The sequence below is a fragment of the Oncorhynchus clarkii genome, chromosome 26 (assembly GCF_045791955.1).
Source record: "Oncorhynchus clarkii lewisi isolate Uvic-CL-2024 chromosome 26, UVic_Ocla_1.0, whole genome shotgun sequence".
Taxonomy (NCBI): domain Eukaryota; kingdom Metazoa; phylum Chordata; class Actinopteri; order Salmoniformes; family Salmonidae; genus Oncorhynchus; species Oncorhynchus clarkii.
Genome location: NC_092172.1, coordinates 49,921,831 through 49,938,732, shown reverse-complemented (window position 1 = coordinate 49,938,732; position 16,902 = coordinate 49,921,831). Strand labels below are relative to the sequence as shown.

The 16,902-nt window shown below is 43.3% G+C and overlaps 1 protein-coding gene across 1 annotated transcript in view; it reads left to right on the top strand.

Moving 5' to 3' along the window:
* Nucleotides 1–16,902, top strand: part of LOC139384896 (ATP-binding cassette sub-family C member 12-like) — a 110,553-nt gene that overhangs the window by 51,366 nt on the left and 42,285 nt on the right. The window contains exons 21-24 of the mRNA XM_071129796.1: nucleotides 1,705–1,887; nucleotides 4,306–4,532; nucleotides 8,160–8,297; nucleotides 9,761–9,950. Coding sequence (XP_070985897.1) covers nucleotides 1,705–1,887; nucleotides 4,306–4,532; nucleotides 8,160–8,297; nucleotides 9,761–9,950 — 738 coding nt within the window. The remainder of the gene's footprint in view (nucleotides 1–1,704; nucleotides 1,888–4,305; nucleotides 4,533–8,159; nucleotides 8,298–9,760; nucleotides 9,951–16,902) is intronic.

Sequence of the window (16,902 nt, the reverse complement as noted above, 5' to 3'; positions counted from 1 at the left end):
ACCTCTGACAACATTTTCTTTGGAAGACCAATTCATCTTTCAAACCACTGGAGAAATCCCCCTTACAATGATGATGATGACCAATTCATCACTCAAACCACTGGAGAAATCCCCCTTACAATGATGATGATGAAGACCAATTCATCACTCAAACCACTGGAGAAATCCCCCTTACAATGATGATGATGAAGACCAATTCATCACTCAAACCACTGGAGAAATCCCCCTTACAATGATGATGATGACCAATTCATCACTCAAACCACTGGAGAAATCCCCCTTACAATGACGATGATGATGACCAATTCATCACTCAAACCACTGGGAAAATCCCCCTTACAATGATGATGATGAAGACCAATTCATCACTCAAACCACTGGAGAAATCCCCCTTACAATGATGAAGACCAATTCACCACTCAAACCACTGGAGAAATCCCCCTTACAATGACGATGATGAAGACCAATTCATCACTCAAACCACTGGGAAAATCCCCTTACAATGATGAAGACCAATTCACCACTCAAACCACTGGAGAAATCCCCCTTACAATGACGATGATGATGACCAATTCATCACTCAAACCACTGGAGAAATCCCCCTTACAATGATGATGATGAAGACCAATTCATCACTCAAACCACTGGAGCAATCCCCCTTACAATGATGATGAAGACCAATTCATCACTCAAACCACTGGAGAAATCCCCCTTACAATGATGATGAAGACCAATTCATCACTCAAACCACTGGAGAAATCCCCCTTACAATGATGATGAAGACCAATTCACCACTCAAACCACTAGAGAAATCCCCCTTACAATGACGATGATGACGATGATGAAGACCAATTCATCACTCAAACCACTGGAGAAATCCCCCTTACAATGACGATGATTTTACCCAGATGAAGTGAAACCCTTGTTAATCAGAAGACACGTGGGTATGTTGTAATGGACTGGTACTACAATTTATTCACGGGAAACCTGGGAAAATGATGTTTTGTTTTGCTGCTGGCCGCTGACCGGCTCTGAATTCACTGTCAGCAAGCAGTCAAAGCTATAACCGCTTTTGGAAGCTAACTGTTGCTCTCAAATTTGCATCATGATGATAGCAGATGAGAGTTGTGTTCATAACATGGCTAACTTAGCTAGCTAACATATATTTAGTTTAAAACATGTTATATTGAGTGGCTAGCTAGTGTTATCAAAGTTTGGTGGTCAATGAGACTGAGCGTTAGCTAACCAGCGGAGCTAGCAAACAATGTAACGAAAGTATAATTTCGGATTTAAAAAAAGACTAATGTCAACAGGCTTGGCATTTCAGGAATCACAGTAGCAAGTACCGCCTGGTGTTAAATTATTTCGCAGTTTAAACTATTTATGTTTTGAAGAAAACTCAGTGTTTTCTGCCACTTTTCCCCTACTGGCTTTCATGCATTTGAAACGTGAGCTTGTCCGAGATGTTGGACTCGACAGTTGCTATCTATTGGAGCGCTGCGATTGGTTTTCCCAAAAAATTCTCAATTGTATCAACAGTTTGTCCTATTTTAGCAGATCAGATTACATCTGTGGCTAGCACAAGTACAACATGTAACAGAACATTCTGCTTATGTTTTTATAGACTAGTTAAAACATTCTTAGTACCTTACACAGTAACTAAGCCATATATTAACTAACGGGCTCTTTAACGTGTGATTTCAGACAGCGATTGTGTCGAATTCCACCGCAGGGAACATCTCCCTGAACCCTGACCTGAGCTTCTACCAGATGATTTACGGCCTGGTGGTGGTGGCCATGCTGGTCTTCAGCTTCATCAAGGGCTACTCTTTCACCAAAGTCACATTGCACGCATCCTCCAAGCTACACGACACCATGTTCAGAAACGTAACTACCACACAACACCACTGTTATCAATCACACTACCACACAACACCACTGTTATCAATCACACTACCACACAACATCACTGTTATCAATCACACTACCACACAACACCACTGTTATCAATCACACTACCACACAACACCACTCTTGTCAATTGTATTGAAAAGGACGAGGGAGAGGGACTGTGAGGGATGATCACCAAACGTTATTGATGAGGAATTCCATAGCATTGAATCTTGGAAGAGGAGAGGGGAGAGGGGACATCCCTGTATTGTTCCACAACAAATAGCTGGGTTGGTGTTGTACCTTTACTTTGGGATATAAAGAACCGTATACACTCTGGACTGTCTGGGGTTCAGGCCCTGGGCAACCCCATGAGTCATGCTACTTTACATATTAGCAGTGGATAGGTCTCTGAAGATATACACTACTATTCAAAAGTTTGGGGTCACTTAGAAATTTCCTTTGTTTTTGAAAGAAAAGCCATTGGCCATTTTGAGCCTGTAATCGAACCCACAAAATGCTGATGCTCCAGATACTGGAGCATCAGAACTAGTCTAAAGAAGGCCAGTTTTATTGCTTCTTTAATCAGAACAACAGTTTTCAGATGTGCTAACGTAATTGCGAAAGGGTTTTCTAATGATCAATTAGCCTTTTAAAATGATAAACTTTGATTAGCTAACACAATGTACCATTGGAACACAGGAATGGTGGTTGCTGATAATAGATATTCCATAAAAAATCTGCCTTTTCCAGCTACAATAGTAATTTACAACATTAACAATGTCTACACTGTATTTCTGATCAATTTGATGTTATTTTATTGGAGAAAAAAAAAAGTGCTTTTCTTTAAAAAAACAAGGACATTTCTAAGTGACCCCAAACTTTTGAAAGGTAGTGTATGTCATGAAGCTCTTTCAGTAGCGTTGTTTCATCACCCTCTCATCACCCTCTCATCACCCTCTCATCACCCTCTCATCACCCTCTCATCAGTACTCTCATCACCCTATCATCACCCTATCATCACCCTCTCATCACCCTATCCCCTGGGTCCTGTCTGTGTCGTAGATCCAGTCCTCTCATCACCCTAACCCTTGGGTCCTGTCTGTGTCGTAGATCCAGTCCTCTCATCACCCTAACCCTTGGGTCCTGTCTGTGTCGTAGATCCAGTCCTCTCATCACCCTAACCCTTGGGTCCTGTCTGTGTCGTAGATCCAGTCCTCTCATCACCCTAACCCTATCCCCTGGGTCCTGTCTGTGTCGTAGATCCAATCCTCTCATCACCCTATCCCCTGGGTCCTGTCTGTGTCGTAGATCCAATCCTCTCATCACCCTATCCCCTGGGTCCTGTCTGTGTCGTAGATCCAGTCCTCTCATCACCCTAACCCTTGGGTCCTGTCTGTGTCGTAGATCCAGTCCTCTCATCACCCTAACCCTTGGGTCCTGTCTGTGTCGTAGATCCAGTCCTCTCATCACCCTAACCTTTGGGTCCTGTCTGTGTCGTAGATCCAGCCCTCTCATCACCCTAACCCTTGGGTCCTGTCTGTGTCGTAGATCCAGTCCTCTCATCACCCTAACCCTTGGGTCCTGTCTGTGTCGTAGATCCAGTCCTCTCATCACCCTAACCCCTGGGTCCTGTCTGTGTCGTAGATCCAGTCCTCTCATCACCCTATCCCCTGGGTCCTGTCTGTGTCGTAGATCCAGTCCTCTCATCACCCTATCCCCTGGGTCCTGTCTGTGTCGTAGATCCAGTCCTCTCATCACCCTAACCCCTGGGTCCTGTCTGTGTCGTAGATCCAGTCCTCTCATCACCCTAACCCCTGGGTCCTGTCTGTGTCGTAGATCCAGTCCTCTCATCACCCTAACCCTTGGGTCCTGTCTGTGTCGTAGATCCAGTCCTCTCATCACCCTAACCCCTGGGTCCTGTCTGTGTCGTAGATCCAGTCCTCTCATCACCCTAACCCCTGGGTCCTGTCTGTGTCGTAGATCCAGTCCTCTCATCACCCTAACCCCTGGGTCCTGTCTGTGTCGTAGATCCAGTCCTCTCATCACCCTATCCCCTGGGTCCTGTCTGTGTCGTAGATCCAGTCCTCTCATCACCCTAACCCCTGGGTCCTGTCTGTGTCGTAGATCCAGTCCTCTCATCACCCTAACCCCTGGGTCCTGTCTGTGTCGTAGATCCAGTCCTCTCATCACCCTAACCCTTGGGTCCTGTCTGTGTCGTAGATCCAGTCCTCTCATCACCCTAACCCCTGGGTCCTGTCTGTGTCGTAGATCCAGTCCTCTCATCACCCTAACCCCTGGGTCCTGTCTGTGTCGTAGATCCAGTCCTCTCATCACCCTAACCCTTGGGTCCTGTCTGTGTCGTAGATCCAGTCCTCTCATCACCCTAACCCTTGGGTCCTGTCTGTGTCGTAGATCCTGAACAGCCCCATGAGTTTCTTTGACACCACCCCAACAGGACGTATGGTGAACCGATTTTCCAAGGACCAGGATGAGGTGGATACCATGCTGCCCTTCAACATGGAGAACTTCCTGCAGTTCTGCCTGATGGTCACCTACACCATCGTCACCATCTCAGCCGTGTTCCCTCCCCTACTCATCGCCATCACGCTGCTGGGAGCCATCTTCACACTCATACTCTAGTGAGTACACCGGCATCTTTACAGTTTACACACCCAGGGTGACATACAGTCAGCTTGGTCAGTTACCCAGGGTGACATACTGTTAGCTTGGTCATTTACCCAGGGTGACATACAGTCAGTTTGGTCATTTACCCAGGGTGACATGCAGTCAGTTTGGTCATTTACCCAGGGTGATATACAGTCAGTTTGGTCATTTACCCAGGGTGACATACAGTCAGTTTGGTCATTTACCCAGGGAGATGTCGTGTCTTTGGCTATGCCGGATTAAGTGATATGACATGCTATTCTATAAAATCCTTTCACTGTAATTAATATTACCTGATTGAGCTAATCATGTAAATGTAATTAACTAGAAAGTCAGGGCACCACAAAATAATATTTATAGAGCTGTTATCTTCTGATTAAACTCTTAAAGACCTAGTAATATTTTACATCAATAGCAGTCAATATTAATCGTCACCTTATTTCAGTCTCATCTGAAAGTTGTAAATTCTTGGTTATCTTCATGAACCCTGGCTAAAAGGTTGAATCAGCAATACAACATTGGGTTTAATTGTTTATTTACTAAATACCTAACTAATCACACAGAATTACATATACACAGAATGAATCATACCTTGATTACAAATTATATCATGAAGGAAAACGTCCCTAGTGGGCGGAACAGATATGACAGCTGGTTACATAAAGGAAAACGTCCCTAGTGGAGGAACAGATATTACAGCTGGTTACATAAAGGAAAACGTCCCTAGTGGGCGGAACAGATATTACAGCTGGTTACATAAAGGAAAACGTCCCTAGTGGGCGGAACAGATATTACAGCTGGTTACATAAAGGAAAACGTCCCTAGTGGGCGGAACAGATATTACAGCTGGTTACATAAAGGAAAACGTCCCTAGTGGGCGGAACAGATATGACAGCTGGTTACATAAAGGAAAACGTCCCTAGTGGGCGGAACAGATATGACAGCTGGTTACATAAAGGAAAACGTCCCTAGTGGCGGAACAGATATGACAGCTGGTTACATAAAGGAAAACGTCCCTAGTGGGCGGAACAGATATGACAACTGGTTACATAAAGGAAAACGTCCCTAGTGGGCGGAACAGATATGACAGCTGGTTACATAAAGGAAAACGTCCCTAGTGGGCGGAACAGATATGACAGCTGGTTACATAAAGGAAAACGTCCCTAGTGGAGGAACAGATATGACAGCTGGTTACATAAAGGAAAACGTCCCTAGTGGAGGAACAGATATGACAGCTGGTTACATAAAGGAAAACGTCCCTAGTGGGCGGAACAGATATTACAGCTGGTTACATAAAGGAAAACGTCCCTAGTGGGCGGAACAGATATGACATCTGGTTACATAAAGGAAAACGTCCCTAGTGGGCGGAACAGATATTACAGCTGGTTACATAAAGGAAAACGTCCCAAGTGGGCGGAACAGATATGACAGCTGGTTACATAAAGGAAAACGTCCCTAGTGGGCGGAACAGATATGACAGCTGGTTACATAAAGGAAAACGTCCCTAGTGGGCGGAACAGATATGACAGCTGGTTACATAAAGGAAAACGTCCCTAGTGGGCGGAACAGATATGACAGCTGGTTACATAAAGGAAAACGTCCCTAGTGGGCGGAACAGATATGACAGCTGGTTACATAAAGGAAAACGTCCCTAGTGGGCGGAACAGATATGACAGCTGGTTACACAAAAGAAAAAGGGGGCTGGGTTTGAGTGAAAGAGCGGGAAGACTGAGGAACAAAGGGAGAAGCGATGTCTCTATCGTAAATACAGGATCTTATGCATTCTAAATTACCGCCCATTTGGAAAAGGAAAATGTAATAAATATTTACTCTGAGCTCCGCTTCAATAGGTTAGTGGTAGATGGAAGGCCGTGTTGCCCAACCGAGTCCTTTGTCCTTTGAAGAATGTCTCTGGTGGTAAATTGGGTACGTTGTAGTAACGTTGTTGTGTGGTAGACGGGATACTCTGTCTGTTCTTTCCTAGCCCGCGTTTGCAGCTGCTGTTGCTAACTCAAAGGCTAGGAGGTATCACTTCTGTAGTGAATAAGAGTTCAAAGTTCATACCATTCACAACCAAAGCTCACACTGAGGTTGGCTTAGTTCTGTAGTTGACATGTTAGTTCTTTTAACGTATGGACCGTCGTCCTCACATCCTCGGAACAGGAGGTTACATTTTTGTCAAGGCTTTATATAGTGGAGTGAGAAAGGTGTGTTTGAAAAGTTTTATAGCCCATGTCCCTTCACAGGGGCGGGCCACTGATTGAGCAGAGCCCTAATCTTATGAAAACCCAAATCTCTCATTTGGAAGCTAAAATTACATTTAATCTTTTCACCAATAATTTTATATTCAAACATTTAAATTCAACAACAATTCCATGTGAATCCGATAACTACAATGTGTAGACTTTCCACTGGAGAGTTCATGTCATCTTGTCATTGATAAGAATGTCTCAGATGACAACCGAACTGATATCATATTCATTAAGTACTACCGCATATGTTCAATTGGTCGGATTACCAGAATATAGTTAATTTCCCCCCACCTTCTGATGTTCCCAGAATCTCTATGTTAACCAAGGGATTTTTCAAGTGTCACATCAGTAGGGTCGAGAGAGGAAAAAGGGGGGAGAGGTATTTATGACTGCCACAAACCTACCACCAGGCCAACGTCATGACAGTGACATGCTGATCGGTCATTTACCCAGGGTGACATGCTGTCAGTTTGGTCATTTACCCAGGGTGACATGCAGTCAGATCGGTCATTTACCCAGGGTGACATGCTGTCAGTTTGGTCATTTACCCAGGGTGACATGGAGTCAGTTTGGTCATTTACCCAGGTGACATACTGTCAGTTTGGTCATTTACCCAGGGTGACATACTGTCAGTTGGGTCATTTACCCAGGGTGACATACAGTCAGTTTTGTCATTTACCCAGGGCGACATACTGTCAGTTTGGTCATTTACCCAGGGTGACATGCAGTCAGATCAGTCATTTACCCAGGGTGACATACTGTCAGTTTGGTCATTCACCCAGGGTGACATGCAGTCAGATCGGTCATTTACCCAGGGTGACATACTGTCAGTTTGTTCATTTACCCAGGGTGACATACAGTCAGTTTGGTCATTTACCCAGGGTGACATACAGTCAGTTTGGTCATTTACCCAGGGTGACATACTGTCAGTTTGGTCATACAGTCAGTCCTGTGTGGTGTGTTCTGAGTCCTGTGTGTTCTGAGTCCTGTGTGTTGTGTTCTGAGTCCTGTGTGTTGTGTTCTGAGTCCTGTGTGTTGTGTTCTGAGTCCTGTGTGTTGTGTTCTGAGTCCTGTGTGGTGTGTTCTGAGTCCTGTGTGGTGTGTTCTGAGTCCTGTGTGGTGTGTTCTGAGTCCTGTGTGGTGTGTTCTGAGTCCTGTGTGGTGTGTTCTGAGTCCTGTGTGGTGTGTTCTGAGTCCTGTGTGGTGTGTTCTGAGTCCTGTGTTGTGTGTTCTCAGTCCTGTATGTTGTGTTCTGAGTCCTGTATGTTGTGTTCTGAGTCCTGTCTTCTGAGTCCTGTGTGATGTGTTCTGAGTCCTGTGTGTTCTGAGTCCTGTGTGATATCTCCACAGTATATTCCAGAGGAGCATCAGAGAGATGAAGAGGATGGAGAACGTGAGTCGTTCCCCCTGGATCTCCCTGACCACCTCCACCATCCAGGGCCTCACTACCATCCACGCCTACAACAAGAGAGAGCAGTACATCCAGCAGTAAGACATGTCTCCTAACCCTGACCCTGACCCTGACCCTAACCCTGACCCTACAACAAGAGAGAGCAGTACATCCAGCAGTAAGACATGTCTCCTAACCCTGACCCTGACCCTGACCCTAACCCTGACCCTACAACAAGAGAGAGCAGTACATCCAGCAGTAAGACATGTCTCCTAACCCTGATCCTGACCCTAACCCTGACCCTAACCCTGACCCTGACCCTGACCCTGACCCTACAACAATAGAGAGCAGTACATCCAGCAGTAAGACATGTCTCCTAACCCTGACACTGACCCTGACCCTGACCCTAACCCTGAACCTGACCCTGACCCTGACCCTACAACAAGAGGGAGCAGTACATCCAGCAGTAAGACATGTCTCCTAACCCTTATCCTGACCCTAACCCTGACCCTGACCCTAACCACCTCCACCAGCCAGGGATTCACTACCATCCACGCCTACATCAAGAGAGAGCAGTACATCCAGCAGTAATACATGTCTCCTAACCCTGACCCTGACCCTCACCGTGACCCTAACCCTGACCCTAACCCTGACCCTGACCCTGACACTAACACTGACCCTGACCCTAACCATAACCCTGACCCTAACCCTGACCCTAAAATAAATATACATGGTCTGACCATGGTTTCCTCTACCTGGGGGAATAACTTGGTCTGACCAGGGTTTCATCTACCTGGGGGAATAACTTGGTCTGACCAGGGTTTCATCTACTGGGGAAATAACTTGGTCTGACCATGGTTTCCTCTACCTGGGGAAATAACTTGGTCTGACCAGGGTTTCCTCTACCTGGGGAAATAACTTGGTCTGACCAGGGTTTCCTCTACCTGGGGAAATAACTTGGTCTGACCAGGGTGTCCTCTACCTGGGGAAATAACTTGGTCTGGCCAGGGTTTCCTCTAACTGGGGAAATAACTTGGTCTGACCAGGGTTTCATCTACCTGGGGAAATAACTTGGTCTGACCATGGTGTCCTCTACCTGGGGAAATAACTTTGTCTGACCAGGGTGTCCTCTACCTGGGGAAATAACTTGGTCTGACCAGGGTTTCCTCTACCTGGGGAAATAACTTGGTCTGACCAGGGTTTCCTCTACCTGGGGAAATAACTTGGTCTGACCAGGGTGTCCTCTACCTGGGGAAATAACTTGGTCTGGCCAGGGTTTCCTCTAACTGGGGAAATAACTTGGTCTGACCAGTGTTTCATCTACCTGGGGAAATAACTTGGTCTGACCAGGGTTTCATCTACCTGGGGAAATAACTTGGTCTGACCATGGTGTCCTCTACCTGGAGGAAATAACTTGGTCTAGCCATGGTTTCATCTACCTGGGGAAATAACTTGGTCTGACCAGGGTTTCATCTACCTGGGGAAATAACTTGGTCTAACCAGGGTTTCATCTACCAGGGGGAAATAATGACAGTCAACACCGTTGTGCATTGTTCTCCAGATTTAAGGAGATGAGCGACAACAACTCCAACCACTTCCTGTTGTTTAACTGTGGGACACGCTGGCTGTCCTTCTGGCTGGACTTTCTGTCTGCCTCAGTCACTCTGCTGGTGGCTCTGTTCGTGGTGCTCAGTTCTCCTGATACCATCAGCCCTGCTATGAAGGGCCTGGCTCTGTCATACACCATACAGGTAGAGTCTAATACTCCATACAGGTAGAGTCTAATACTCCATACAGGTAGAGTCTAATACTCCATACAGGTAGAGTATAATGTAGAGTCTAATACACCATACAGGTAGAGTATAATGTAGAGTCTAATACACCATACAGGTAGAGTCTAATACTCCATACAGGTAGAGTCTAATACACCATACAGGTAGAGTCTAATACACCATACAGGTAGAGTCTAATACACCATACAGGTAGAGTCTAATACTCCATACAGGTAGAGTCTAATACACCATACAGGTAGAGTCTAATACACCATACAGGTAGAGTCTAATACACCATACAGGTAGAGTCTAATACACCATACAGGTAGAGTATAATACTCCATACAGGTAGAGTCTAATACACCATACAGGTAGAGTATAATGTAGAGTCTAATACACCATACAGGTAGTCTAATGTAGAGTCTAATACACCATACAGGTAGAGTCTAATACACCATACAGGTAGAGTCTAATACACCATACATGTAGAGTCTAATACACCATACAGGTAGAGTCTAATACACCATACAGGTAGAGTCTAATGTAGAGTCTAATACTCCATACAGGTAGAGTCTAATGTAGAGTCTAATACACCATACAGGTAGAGTCTAATACACCATACAGGTATAGTCTAATACTCCATACAGGTAGAGTCTAATACACCATACAGGTAGAGTCTAATACTCCATACAGGTAGAGTCTAATACACCATACAGGTAGAGTCTAATACACCATACAGGTACAGTCTAATACACCATACAGGTACAGTCTAATACACCATACAGGTAGAGTCTAATACTCCATACAGGTAGAGTCTAATACTCCATACAGGTCGAGTCTAATGTAGAGTCTAATACACCATACAGATAGAGTCTAATACACCATACAGGTAGAGTCTAATACACCATACAGGTAGAGTCTAATACACCATACAGGTAGAGTCTAATACAGCATACAGGTAGAGTCTAATACACCATACAGGTAGAGTATAATACACCATACAGGTAGAGTCTAATACTCCATACAGGTAGAATCTAATACACCATACAGGTAGAGTCTAATACACCATACAGGTAGAGTCTAATACTCCATACAGGTAGAGTCTAATACTCCATACAGGTAGAGTCTAATACTCCATACAGGTAGAGTCTAATACTCCATACAGGTAGAGTCTAATACTCCATACAGGTAGAGTCTAATACACCATACAGGTAGAGTCTAATACACCATACAGGTAGAGTCTAATACTCCATACAGGTAGAGTCTAATACTCCATACAGGTAGAGTCTAATACTCCATACAGGTAGAGTCTAATACTCCATACAGGTAGAGTCTAATACACCATACAGGTAGAGTCTAATACACCATACAGGTAGAGTCTAATATAGAGTCTAATACTCTATACAGTTAGAGTCTAATGTAGAGTCTAATACGCCTTACATGTAGAGTCTAATACTCCATACAGGTAGAGTCTAATACTCCATACAGGTAGAGTCTAATACACCATACAGGTAGAGTCTAATATAGAGTCTAATACTCTATACAGTTAGAGTCTAATGTAGAGTCTAATACACCTTACATGTAGAGTCTAATACTCCATACAGGTAGAGTCTAATACACCATACAGGTAGAGTCTAATGTAGAGTCTAACACACCATACAGGTAGAGTCTAATACACCATACAGGTAGAGTCTAATACACCATACAGGTAGAGTCTAATACACCATACAGGTAGAGTCTAATACACCATACAGGTAGAGTCTAATACACCATACAGGTAGAGTCTAATACACCATACAGGTAGAGTCTAGTACTCCATACAGGTAGAGTCTAATACTCCATACAGGTAGAGTCTAATACACCATACAGGTAGAGTCTAATACACCATACAGTAAGAGTCTAATGTAGAGTCTAATACTCCATACAGGTAGAGTCTAATACACCATACAGGTAGCGTCTAATACACCATACAGGTAGCGTCTAATACACCATACAGGTAGAGTCTAATACACCATACAGGTAGCGTCTAATACACCATACAGGTAGAGTCTAATACACCATACAGGTAGAGTCTAATACACCATACAGGTAGAGTCTAATACACCATACAGGTAGAGTCTAATACACCATACAGGTAGAGTCTAGTACTCCATACAGGTAGAGTCTAATACTCCATACAGGTAGAGTCTAATACACCATACAGGTAGAGTCTAATACACCATACAGTAAGAGTCTAATGTAGAGTCTAATACTCCATACAGGTAGCGTCTAATACACCATACAGGTAGAGTCTAATACACCATACAGGTAGAGTCTAGTACTCCATACAGGTAGAGTCTAATACTCCATACAGGTAGAGTCTAATACACCATACAGGTAGAGTCTAGTACTCCATACAGGTAGAGTCTAATACTCCATACAGGTAGAGTCTAATACACCATACAGGTAGAGTCTAATACACCATACAGTAAGAGTCTAATGTAGAGTCTAATACTCCATACAGGTAGAGTCTAATACACCATACAGGTAGCGTCTAATACACCATACAGGTAGAGTCTAATACACCATACAGGTAGAGTCTAATACACCATACAGGTAGAGTCTAATACACCATACAGGTAGAGTCTAATACACCATACAGGTAGAGTCTAATTCTCCATACAGGCAGAGTCTAATACACCATACAGGTAGAGTCTAATACACCATACAGGTAGAGTCTAATACACCATACAGGTAGAGTCTAATACACCATACAGGTAGAGTCTAATTCTCCATACAGGCAGAGTCTAATACACCATACAGGTAGAGTCTAATACTCCATACAGGTAGAGTCTAATACTCCATACAGGTAGAGTCTAATACACCATACAGGTAGAGTCTAATACACCATACAGGTAGCGTCTAATACACCATACAGGTAGAGTCTAATACACCATACAGGTAGAGTCTAATGTAGAGTCTAATACACCATACAGGTAGAGTATAATGTAGAGTCTAATACACCATACAGGTAGAGTCTAATACACCATACAGGTAGAGTCTAATACACCATACAGGTAGAGTCTAATGTATAGTCTAATACACCTTACAGGTAGTGTCTAATACACCATACAGGTAGCGTCTAATACACCATACAGGTAGAGTCTAATACACCATACAGGTAGAGTCTAATGTAGAGTCTAATACACCATACAGGTAGAGTATAATGTAGAGTCTAATACACCATACAGGTAGAGTCTAATACACCATACAGGTAGAGTCTAATACACCATACAGGTAGAGTCTAATGTATAGTCTAATACACCTTACAGGTAGAGTCTAATACACCATACAGGTAGAGTCTAATACACCATACAGGTAGAGTCTAATACACCATACAGGTAGAGTCTAATATACCATACAGGTAGAGTCTAATACACCATACAGGTAGAGTCTAATACACCATACAGGTAGAGTCTAATACACCATACAGGTAGAGTCTAATACTCCATACAGGCAGAGTCTAATGTAGAGTCTAATACACCATACAGGTAGAGTCTAATACTCCATACAGGTAGAGTCTAATACACCATACAGGTAGAGTCTAATACACCATACAGGTAGAGTCTAATACACCATACAGGTAGAGTCTAATACACCATACAGGTAGAGTCTAATACTCCATACAGGTAGAGTCTAATACTCCATACAGGTAGAGTCTAATACACCATACAGGTAGAGTCTAATACACCATACAGGTAGAGTCTAATACTCCATACAGGTAGAGTCTAATGTAGAGTCTAATACACCATACAGGTAGAGTCTAATACACCATACAGGTAGAGTCTAATACACCATACAGGGAGTCTAATACACCATACAGGTAGAGTCTAATACTCCATACAGGTAGAGTCTAATACTCCATACAGGTGTCAAATCAAAATCAAATCAAATTTATTTATATAGCCCTTCGTACATCAGCTGATATCTCAAAGTGCTGTACAGAAACCCAGCCTAAAACCCCAAACAGCAAGCAATGCAAGTGTAGAAGCACGGTGGCTAGGAAAAACTCCCTAGAAAGGCCAAAACCTAGGAAGAAACCTAGAGAGGAACCAGGCTATGTGGGGTGGCCAGTCCTCTTCTGGCTGTGCCGGGTGGAGATTATAACAAAACATGGTCAAGATGTTCAAATGTTCATAAATGACCAGCATGGTCGAATAATAATAAGGCAGAACAGTTGAAACTGGAGCAGCAGCACAGTCAGGTGGACTGGGGACAGCAAGGAGTCATCATGTCAGGTATTCCTGGGGCATGGTCCTAGGGCTCAGGTCCTCCGAGAGAGAGAAAGAGAGAAGGAGAGAATTAGAGAACGCACACCTAGATTCACACAGGACACCGAATAGGACAGGAGAAGTACTCCAGATATAACAAACTGACCCTAGCCCCCCGACACATAAACTACTACTGCAGCATAAATACTGGAGGCTGAGACAGGAGGGGTCAGGAGACACTATGGCCCATTCCGAGGACACCCCCGGACAGGGCCAAACAGGACGGATATAACCCCACCCACTTTGCCAAAGCACAGCCCCCACACCACTAGAGGGATATCTTCAACCACCAACTTACCATCCTGAGACAAGGCTGAGTATAGCCCACAAAGCCACGGCACAACCCAAGGGGGGGGGGGGGGGGGCGCCAACCCAGACAGGATGACCACAGAGTCATAGACTCTCATAGGTAGAGTCTAATACACCATACAGGTAGAGTCTAATACACCATACAGGTAGAGTCTAATACACCATACAGGCAGAGTCTAATACACCATACAGGTAGAGTCTAATACACCATACAGGTAGAGTCTAATACACCATACAGGTAGAGTCTAATACTCCATACAGGTAGAGTCTAATACACCATACAGGTAGAGTCTAATATAGAGTCTAATACTCCATACAGGTAGAGTATAATACTCCATACAGGTAGAGTCTAATACACCATACAGGTAGAGTCTAATACACCATACAGGTAGAGTATAATACTCCATACAGGTAGAGTCTAATACACCATACAGGTAGAGTCTAATACACCATACAGGTAGAGTCTAATACACCATACAGGTAGAGTCTAATATAGAGTCTAATACTCCATACAGGTAGAGTATAATACTCCATACAGGTAGAGTCTAATACACCATACAGGTAGAGTCTAATACACCATACAGGTAGAGTCTAATACACCATACAGGTAGAGTCTAATACACCATACAGGTAGAGTCTAATATAGAGTCTAATACACCATACAGGTAGAGTCTAATATAGAGTATAATACACCATACAGGTAGAGTCTAATACACCATACAGGTAGAGTCTAATACACCATACAGGTAGAGTCTAATATAGAGTCTAATACACCATACAGGTAGAGTCTAATACACCATACAGGTAGAGTCTAATACACCATACAGGTAGAGTCTAATATAGAGTCTAATACACCATACAGGTAGAGTCTAATACTCCATACAGGTAGAGTCTAATACTCCATACAGGTAGAGTCTAATATAGAGTATAATACACCATACAGGTAGAGTCTAATACTCCATACAGGTAGAGTCTAATATAGAGTCTAATACTCCATACAGGTAGAGTATAATACTCCATACAGGTAGCGTCTAATACACCATACAGGTAGAGTCTAATACACCATACAGGTAGAGTCTAATACACCATACAGGTAGAGTCTAATACACCATACAGGTAGAGTCTAATATAGAGTCTAATACACCATACAGGTAGAGTCTAATATAGAGTATAATACACCATACAGGTAGAGTCTAATACACCATACAGGTAGAGTCTAATACACCATACAGGTAGAGTCTAATACAGAGTCTAATACACCATACAGGTAGAGTCTAATACACCATACAGGTAGAGTCTAATATAGAGTCTAATACACCATACAGGTAGAGTCTAATACTCCATACAGGTAGAGTCTAATACTCCATACAGGTAGAGTCTAATATAGAGTCTAATACACCATACAGGTAGAGTCTAATACTCCATACAGGTAGAGTCTAATACACCATACAGGTAGAGTCTAAATCACCATACAGGTAGAGTCTAATATAGAGTCTAATACTCCATACAGGTAGAGTCTAATACTTCATACAGGTAGAGTCTAATACACCATACAGGTAGAGTCTAATACACCATACAGGTAGAGTCTAATACACCATACAGGTAGAGTCTAATACACCATACAGGTAGAGTCTAATACACCACACAGGTAGAGTCTAATACACCACACAGGTAGAGTCTAATACACCACACAGGTAGAGTCTAATACACCACACAGGTAGAGTCTAATACACCATACAGGTAGAGTCTAATACACCATACAGGTAGAGTCTAATACACCATACAGGTAGAGTCTAATACACCATACAGGTAGAGTCTAATACACCATACAGGTAGAGTCTAATACACCATACAGGTAGAGTCTAATACACCATACAGGTAGAGTCTAATACACCATACAGGTAGAGTCTAATACACCATACAGGTAGAGTCTAATACTCCATACAGGTAGAGTCTAATACTTCATACAGGTAGAGTCTAATACACCATACAGGTAGAGTCTAATACACCATACGGGTAGAGTCTAATACACCATACAGGTAGAGTCTAATACACCATACAGGTAGAGTCTAATACTCCATACAGGTAGAGTCTAATGTAGAGTCTAATACACCATACAGGTAGAGTCTAATACACCATACAGGTAGAGTCTAATGTATAGTCTAATACACCATACAGGTAGAGTCTAATACTCCATACAGGTAGAGTCTAATACTCCATACAGGTAGAGTATAATACTCCATACAGGTAGAGTCTAATACTCCATACAGGTAGAGTATAATGTAGAGTCTAATACACCATACAGGTAGAGT